Source organism: Sturnus vulgaris, chromosome 9 (assembly GCF_052056855.1).
Source record: "Sturnus vulgaris isolate bStuVul1 chromosome 9, bStuVul1.hap1, whole genome shotgun sequence".
In the NCBI taxonomy this organism is placed as follows: domain Eukaryota; kingdom Metazoa; phylum Chordata; class Aves; order Passeriformes; family Sturnidae; genus Sturnus; species Sturnus vulgaris.
This window is the reverse complement of record NC_142251.1, coordinates 21,443,101-21,452,198: the sequence shown is the minus strand read 5'-3', so window position 1 is coordinate 21,452,198 and position 9,098 is coordinate 21,443,101. Positions and strand designations below refer to the sequence as shown.

Here is a 9,098-nt window from a genome sequence, read left to right as displayed (position 1 = left end):
CAGTATTTTTTACTTTCTATCAGATCACCTTTTTATACTTCTTTCACTCTTTGGTAGTGATGCTGAAACCTCTCATATAGTTGCAACCTAGAAATGTATTTGCTCCAAATTAGATTTTCTTCCCTCAGTCATCCCAGCTGGCTTTTATAGAGTACAGCCAAAAAGAAAAACAAAACCAAACCAAAAACCAAACCAAAGAACATCAAAACAAGGTGATTTTCACTTGCAAACACCAAGATTTATATATAATTAGAGTAAGAAGAACATGATTTGTGTGTAATAGCAGCTTCACTTCTCATTCACACAGATGAATTACATTTTTTATATGGGCCAAATCTGTTGATTGAAGCTGAGGAGAAAAAGACTAGTACTTCAGTCACTAAACTTCCTCTGGATTTAGCTGAGAGTATTGTTGTTAGCTCTTGAATTACAGATTAAGCAGTATTGCTGTATGGATATTCCTGTCAAATATCAATATGGACTAGTGTCTCATGGCAGCAGTGCTGCATTGTTTCTTTTGCTATCAGGTTTCATTATATGCACTGCAACTTTATGGGGAAAGTACTGGAATTGCATACAGTTGTCTTTCTTATTCCAGTTACTGAAGGAAATAAATGTCAGCAGTTTAGGATTTCTTGATTCATGACTTTATATTGTGATATGCTTTTATTCCAGTATAGTCATATCATTTGTTGCTCTGTGTAGGGTGCAAAGGTAATAGGCTTTTTTAAGAAAACCTGCTTGATTTGTGGCATATTGAGCTAATACAATTTGAGTATTCAGTTTGAAATTATAGAGTGTAATGTGAAAATTACCTTGGAACTGAAGCTTCCAGGTAACCTCATTGACTTGAACTTCCTTTAAGTAGGGGGTGCACTAGGTAACTTATTAAGGTCCCTTACAACATAAATTATTCTATGATGCCTTGAGACAATTACATAGATGTACTACTGCATAAGGGAAAAACAAAACAAAACACCACAACCAGACTAAATCAAATAGTTTTTTTTTTTTTTCAGTGAGAAAATAATTTTTAAAACCCTTTATTTGATTTAATGGGGAAAAAATCAGAAGAATTTTTCAGAACTTTTTTTCAGCAAGTAGATCAGACACCCTGGAGTTAAAGCAGATTTTCCAGCTCAGAATTGCAAACAGTGCTCACCATCTCTTTGATGTGGCCAGTCGACTGGCTCTCCAATCCAATGTCATCACCTAATATGGAACAATCAGAAAGGATATCTCTGTGATTATATTGTTCATAGTGGAGAATTATAACACACACAGTGAAACATTTTAGGGTGAATTCTTTTGAACTGTTAGCACATTGCATGAATTTACACTGTGTTATGAATTGAATTATACTGTAAACTTTACTATTGTTCTTATCTGTCCTTTTTTGTTCTAAAGAATCCATTATACTGACTTGTAAGTAGAATTTCACAGGATACCAGAATCTATAGCATTGGAAGCTGGTAAGTAGAAGACTTCTATTAATAAACCTTTCTCTCAGGTAAAAAAAAAAAAACACTGGGCAGAATTTATAGAATGAGATGTAGGTACTAAGTGATAGTTGAGGTTGAACAATTACTCAACAGTCAAAAAGATTAACTGTGTGCTCTGTGTAGGCCACAAAACTTAAAATGTTAGCCAAGAGTTGGCATATACATTTCTAGTATATGCTGAAATCTTAAAGGGCATTGAATTATGATCTAATTTATCTAACGTGAGCCTCACTGCCACCAGAGTCCTGTCTCCTTCTACGTGCCAGGCCTACACTATCTTTATTAATAACAGCCCTGCCTGTGATTAGCAAATGTTTTACATGCTGTTAACAGAAGAAATGGGACATTTAGAGCCATGCTTTCCTTTCTACTTTCACCGTGCAGCTACGCAGCAGCCTGTTCACTGAGAGACAAATTTGCCTCAGTGTGGAAAAGACTTCATGAAACCCTGCAGAAGACATCGATTTTGGATGTTTGTGCTCTCACTCACCCAGGCAGGCACTGCAAATGGCAGCACAACAGCGCATTTCCCCTCTGCGGCGGAGAAAGCACGGCTTTATACACAGCAGCAGCGCGAGGGACTTGCATGAGGAGTGCCGAGATTTCTGGGGTTCAGTGTAAAAAAGTAGCGACACCGCTCCCCGCCGCCAATCACCTTTTAATTGCACTGAGGGAGGCTGGCACGGACCAGTACAAGTGGAGCTCGGACGATTTGAGGTGCTGATTTATCGCCTCGCCTTAGCGAACACCCCCCACACCGGGGGCTGTCCCTTGGAGCTCCCGGCGCTCCCCGGAGGGGACGCACCCCCGTGGGGGCGGCCGCTTGTGCCAGGCGGGAGAGAAGGTGGAGCGGGGAGCGCGGGGGAGCCCGGCAAGGGACAGAGGTGGCTGGGCCGGGAGGCAGCGGCTTGTCGGGGGTCGGGAGCCGGCGGGGCTGAGGGGCTGTCGGGGGTCGGAACCGGGGTGACTGAGAAGCCGGCGGGGCTGAGGAGCCATCGGGAGTCGGGGACCGTCGAGGCTGAGGGCCCGGCGGGGTTCGGGAGTCGGGAGCCGGCGGGGCTGAGGGGCCGGCGGGGCTGAGGGGCCGGCGGGGCTCAGGCCGCGGGTGGCCCCTCAGGCGGGCGCTGCTGAAGGGAATCCAGCAGGCCCGCTCCGCTGCTGAGGCGATGGGGGACTGGCCTGGACACCGAGCCGGCTTTTGTGCATATATATATACACAAATTCATATTTTTATTTGTGTGTGAAAGACCTCGTAGAACAATCAAGTTGTGTGCGGGCTTGGCCCTGATGCGTTTGGTTGTGGTCGTTGTCCAGGTGTGCTGGATGGAGAGTGACAGATTATGAAATTTGCTTTTTTAGATTTGTATATGATTTATAGTTATTTAAATAAGGTTATTTAGATAATTACATGTGGAGACAACGGCCTAATCGTGCTAATCCAAATGTTTTTGTCATTCTTTGAATAGAACTCAGATCAGGTCTACCCCTGCTTAATTGGGACACCACTAAAACCAGCTAACTGTAACTGGATATTTTATTAAGTGCTTCAGAAAATAAGAGTTAACTTTTTATTTTAGCATTGCCAGAATACTATGGATAAGAACTTTCAAGGAGAATTTACGCAGATTATTAAATTTGAACCTCCTTTGTACAAACAACGCTACCAGTTTGTTAAAGATTTAGTGGAGAAATACAAACCTAAGAAGGTTGGTATGTTTTTTCTCTTCAGGTTATATACACTTGAAAGTAAGTTGACACTTGGCATCTCAGGAAGACAAAATGCATAAATAACCTGTTGACCTAATTACCAAACCACAGTAGTGAAGGAACTGTTAAAACTGAATGGCCTTAGCAGATACCTTGTGATGTTGTTGTTTTTCAGGCGTGCATAAAATTTATGTTACTTGATGGGAAGAGGAGAATATTTAAACAAGAGAAATGCTTTAGACTGTTTTTGAAAGTAGTGGGCATTCTGCTTTTAATTTAATGCTGTGAAATTAAGTTCAAGTTGCTTTCCTCATAGTTGGGTTTTGCTTTCCAGAGCTGTTAGTTCTGTGTAGCGTGTCAGGTTTATCTCATCATTTGCATGGATAGTCTCAGATGAGAAGTGACACTGAGAGTGTGGGATTATGTGAGGCTAACTCATCGCCACTTTCTTAATGTCTTGTAGTCCTCCACCTGTGTTGTCATCTGTGTCCCCCAATATACCAGAATTTTTGTTTCACTACTCACTGTGAAAAGTTAAATTATTTAAGTAACATTCTGTAGTGTTTTCTCGCTTCTAATGTGTCCTCCCCACTTCCTTCCCCAAAAGATCTTCTCAAGTCTGCAGTGTTTAACCCTTAAGCTGCTGTTAATATCTTGAGGGACATGCAAGAAACGGATGCACCTGCATTAGTTATGTAATCATACTTCTAGTAGCTAATAAAAATCTAATCCAGTCTATGATACTGTGGCACTGTTATCTGCTTTCAGATAGAACGTGTTCACCAGCATTGCATCTGCCTTTGAGGGTTTGAATTTTCTGATTTAGCATGTGGAAGAGGCGGGAGGGTGAACTTGCTGTTTACACAGACCATAGATAAAGTGGATAGAAACAACTCAGGATTTTCACACGGGGAACAGCAGTGTGCTTCAGCTTTGACTGAGCCTGAGAAAGAACAGTGGGGGTTGGTTTACATACTCAACTATCTCTTTAGCTTACAGGAAAAACTGTGTATTATTTGACTTCATGGTCTGAATATCCCCAGAGTTCCCCACTTAAACATTAGACTGAGTCTAAACTTGTTCTATGCAGATTCTTTGCTGCTAACTTGGCTGCTGGTGAGCTCAGTGTTTTGGAGGGAGAACAGCCCTGTGAAAAGCAGTGGTGAATGTGAAAATTTCTGCAGCTTTTATAATTAAAATCATACCGTACTGTTACTCATGTGGAAGACATTCTCCAGAATCAATGGGATGTCCTACATGTACTTGTTTATAGCTGTACTAACAAAAGGTTAAAAAATGTATATGAAGATCCTGCAAGATATTTTAAAAAGAATTTTCAAATCTTCATCTATCCTGCTTGCTTGCAGCTGTAAATTTTACTTATGATTCTGAAATGCGTTATCATTACAAAGTTATTTTGATAAGTATGGAATTTTAATTTTATGCAAGTCACTGAAATTACTTAGAAATATATAGCATTTATACATTTTTTAATATCTAATTTACAGGTGGCAGATTTAGGATGTGCTGACTGCAGCCTTCTCTGGATGCTGAAATTCTGCAGGTGCATTGAAGTGTTAGCTGGGCTAGATATCTGTGCAAATATAATGAAAGAAAAAATGTAAGCTCTTTGATTGTTTTGAGTTTTGCATTTGTCATGACCTAGTAGTGTGGTGGGTTGACCCTGGCTAGAGCCAGGAGCTCACCAGAAGCTGCTGTATCACTCCCCTTCATTGGCTGGACAGAGAGAGAAAATACAACAAAATGTTCATGCCTTAAAGGGCAGGAAGAGATCACTCATCAGTTACCATCATGGGCAAAACAGACTTGACTTGGGGAAATGAGTTGGATTTATTATCAAAATCAGAGCAGAATGATAAGAAGTAAAGCAAATTTTAAAAACACCTTCTCCCTATCTCTCACTCCTTCATGAGTTTAACTTTATTGCCTATTCTCTACCCCCTCTCCTGCAGTGTTGCAGAGAGATGAGGAATGGAGACTACAGTCAGTTCATTATGTGTTATCTCTGCTGCTGCTTCCTCTCAGGGAGAGAAGTCCTTCCTCTGCTCCAGCATCTGGTCCATCCCGTGGGGGAGACAGACTTCCACGAGCTTCTCCAGCCTAGATCCTTCCCGTGGGCTGCAGTTCTTCATGAACTGCTCCAGCCCGGGTTCCTTTGCACAGGGTGCAGTGCTGCAGGAGCAGGCTGCTCCAGCATGGGTGCCCTTCTGGGTCATGAGTCCTGCCAGCCAAGCTGCTCCAGTGTGGGCTCCTTTCTTCCTGCCAGGAGCCTGCTCCAGCATGGGCTTCCCCTCAGAGAAGCCTCTCCTATAGCCCCCTGGCCACCTGGCCATGCAAACCAAATACAAGTGGCATGGTGCAGCATTTCTTGTAGAGGCTTTCAGGATCAGGGTAACTGCAGAAACATCAGCTTGTCAAATGAAGAGCTCTGTCATTGTTAGTTACGTCAGACCTGTGCCTGGGAGCTCATGGGCTGTAAGTGCCCATAACATCACCTAATGTAGCCAAAGGTCTGGGTCATGCAGAGGCCCTCAGGGTGTGCACCTCTGAGAAATACACTGTAAAGGCTCTAATGCATGGTGTTAGGAATATCTCTGTATGCTTATACATGACATTACTGTCTTCAGAAAGACCAGTTTTGATCTTCTTGAAATGCACATGGAACTTTTAGTCACCATGGTGGGGACTTATTCTTGTTTATCATTTTAAAATAGGAAGGTTAGCTCAGGTGTGTGGTGTCTGGTTTAGAACCCCTCGAAAATGAGAGGTTTAAGTAATCTTTGAAGCACTGGTCTGATGGATGAATGTAGGTTTCTTGAAAGCAGATTAATAACAATTTCAGTGAATATGTAGGAGCAGGATGCTGATGTTATCTCTTGCTCTTCCTCAAGAATGAAGTGAAGTAACCTTTTACATTTAATATTTATTGTGTGTTTTGTCTAGTGCTGTATTTCAGAATGGAATTTGCACATGTATCTTGGTTTCTCGGTGTATTTTACTTGGAAAAAATAGGTAATATACTTGCCTAAAACTCTCCCCAAAACCCCACAAAGCTTGTCTAAGTGACAAGAATTTTCCAAGTGACTTGAGAGTATAATGGAAATTTTTGTAAACATGAAGGACAGTTTTAGGATTAACTTCTGCTCTTTCTGTTCTATCATAGGTAGTTACAAAAAGTGTTTGTATTACATATTCTTTTTTATATCCATGTTAAGTTTGAGATTCATGAGGTATCCATGCAGGGTATTAGCTAGTTCATTTGCATGCACTATTTATCTTGTCTTAAGGTCCTTCCTGTAACACCATATTTTTAATACTTTTGTAGGCATACATTGTCTCCTCTTCCTGTGGATTATTTTCAGCCATCTGAAAGATCCCTAACTGTTACCTTGCATCATGGTTCAGTTGCCCATAAAGATCCTTGCATGCTTGGTTTTGACCTGGTGACATGTCTTGAACTGTAAGTATTAGGACAATACAAAATGTTTTTTTAAGTCCATTAGAGTTCAGTTTGGAATTTGGTCCATGCTCCAAACAGGCTTGATCAAACCTTTCAAGCAGAGGAATAGAATTGGAAAAGTAGGAAGTAGAAGAGTGCCTTCTAACTTGGGTTTAAATTAACCATACTAAGCAATTCAAGTAGTTCTTATGGCTGGAAGAGGGTGCTGATGAAAAAGTACAAAAAAAAAAAGAAAGAGGAGATTTGCTCAGACCAAATCCCCTGTGCTGCCACTTGGCCATGGTGCCAGTGCTCATATTTCAGAGGTAGGTGTAAAATTGCAAGGTACAGATACGGGTTTGGGGTTGTTTTGACTGGTTGCTGAGATTACAGTAGTGTGTTTTTAAATACAAGACATCAACTTATTCTTTTCAGAATAGAACACCTGGAAGAATCAGAGCTGAAGAAGTTTCCTGAAGTGGTGTTCGGTTTCATGGCTCCAAAGATAGTTGTGATCAGCACTCCAAATTGTGAATTTAATGCTTTGCTTCCAGGAGTGAAGTTATACAGGCATCCAGACCACAAATTCGAGTGGAGCCAAGCACAGTTTCAAAGCTGGTAAGGTATTGAACATCATATGCTGGGTGCATATGAAGCAGCTCTGAATGCCCACTAGAGTGAGAAATGAATGGCTGTGCATTTTCAGAATGGTTTACTTATGTGGTTTGCTGTCTGTGAAGTGTCACCTCCTAATTTGGTGGTTTCTTTGCTGTTGAGAGCAGTTAAGCATATTCCGTGGGTTTTGTATTTTCTGATGGTGGTTATATTGACTTTTACTGTAACTGCTCTGCAAAAAAGATTTAAAACTTTTACTTACTTTTTATGTATCTTTATTACAGTTAACATAGTTAAAGTGTAAGGTATCAATTAATCTTTTTCCATAATACCCTGCTATAGAAATTCTTCATAAAATCCAAGAAATGTGCTTGCTATATATGGTGCGTAATCAAAGCACTCAGTAAGAGTATGCAAGCAGATTTATCAGATAACCACAGCAGTGGGGCAGGATGGTTTAATGGATCATGACACAGTGAAGCATTTAATGCAAATCATATGCATATGACAGAGGGTTACATGAGATCTATCTTGCCCTTAATATCAGGAATGTAACAAAAATAAAGAGAAAGTGGGATGCTGTGATAACATTCAGCTGTTGAGCAGTTGTGGAAGAAAATACATGGTACAGTAAAGAATGCCATATCTCAGTAGCCAACTCTTGGTGTATCTATCATGGAAATTTTGCCCCTTAAACTATGTTGTTTCTGCCATGCACTTTAAAGTATCCAGTGATTTTTGGGTAAATAGTTTTGTAAAGCTGGAAGCATGTATTTTTCCCTACATAATGATACTAAAACCTGCCTGTAATTAGCTACCTTAGAATACCTTAGAGACAATTTCTATGAGTTTAAGTATATTTAGATTTTGCTTTTAGATAGACGTGATTTAAAAGTATTGAAATCACTGAAGAAATGTGGGGGTTCTTTGAGCTGTAAACTTGAGAAAGCCTTTGTGTTGTGAAATAGAAATATTACATTATTCTCTAAAATACATGAGATGTTAATTTAGTTTTCTTCTTTTTCATGGAGAATGATGCAGGTAGGTAGTGCAGTTTTGGTTCCCTGCCCCATTCCTTTGTTCACATTATGTACTATAAGATATTTTTCATTTAGATGTTATGTACACCATTGTAACCTTGATTAGGTAGATTTTAGTCTTTCTATATTTACAGCAAACCACACTTTCTCTATTAACTGATCTCTTGTGGTTTAGTGGTGTGTATGTTTTTTATGGGTTCTTCCCAAATAATTTTGTTCTTGAAAATCAGTTTCTAGCTGACTTCCAGATTGGTGACTAAGCAACTGTGAGCATTAATGTTCCATGCACATATGTTAGAAGGAATAGTAATGTTTGGATGGCTAAATTACTGATATTAAATGATTCAGACTATGGTAGGCATCTTACAGCTCAGGTACAATAAGATGTGACAGTGCTTATTTTCAGGCATGAGAGCATTGTTAGAGAAATTATGTTCAAGCCTTCACAGCCTGAGTCTTGTTTCTCCTTAAGAGTGGATCTTTATCACATGGAAAGGTGAATATTTCATGTAATTGGAATAATTTGTCTGTCTTAGGGCTCTAGAGATTGCTAGATGCTATGATTACTCAGTGGAATTTACTGGTGTCGGGCAACCACCAACAGGAATGGAGAAGATTGGGTTTTGTACCCAAATAGGTGTGTTTGTTAGAAAATATCCTCAAACTGGTGAATCTGTTCAGTCTGAGAAACCCACTGAAGCAGTTTACAAAACAGTAAGTATTATTTTCTTCCTTTACAGGTATGAATAAAGTTGTCTCTGACTGCCTGTGAGG

At 40.2% G+C, this 9,098-nt stretch overlaps 1 protein-coding gene across 5 annotated transcripts in view; it reads left to right on the top strand.

Moving 5' to 3' along the window:
• The first annotated feature begins 1,885 nt into the window (after positions 1-1,885).
• HENMT1 (HEN methyltransferase 1) overlaps positions 1,886-9,098 on the top strand; it is a 9,629-nt gene continuing 2,416 nt past the window's right edge. The window contains exons 1-6 of one of the 5 annotated variants that reach the window (XM_088170098.1): positions 1,886-2,219; positions 3,080-3,208; positions 4,718-4,830; positions 6,556-6,690; positions 7,105-7,287; positions 8,861-9,038. In XM_088170098.1, coding sequence (XP_088026224.1) covers positions 3,095-3,208; positions 4,718-4,830; positions 6,556-6,690; positions 7,105-7,287; positions 8,861-9,038 — 723 coding nt within the window. In that variant the 5' untranslated portion in view covers positions 1,886-2,219; positions 3,080-3,094. Of the gene's footprint in view, positions 2,220-2,280; positions 2,387-3,079; positions 3,209-4,717; positions 4,831-6,555; positions 6,691-7,104; positions 7,288-8,860; positions 9,039-9,098 lie in introns of those variants that run through there. The other 4 variants (XM_088170099.1, XM_088170101.1, XM_088170100.1 and 1 more) reach the window with 4 other exon arrangements.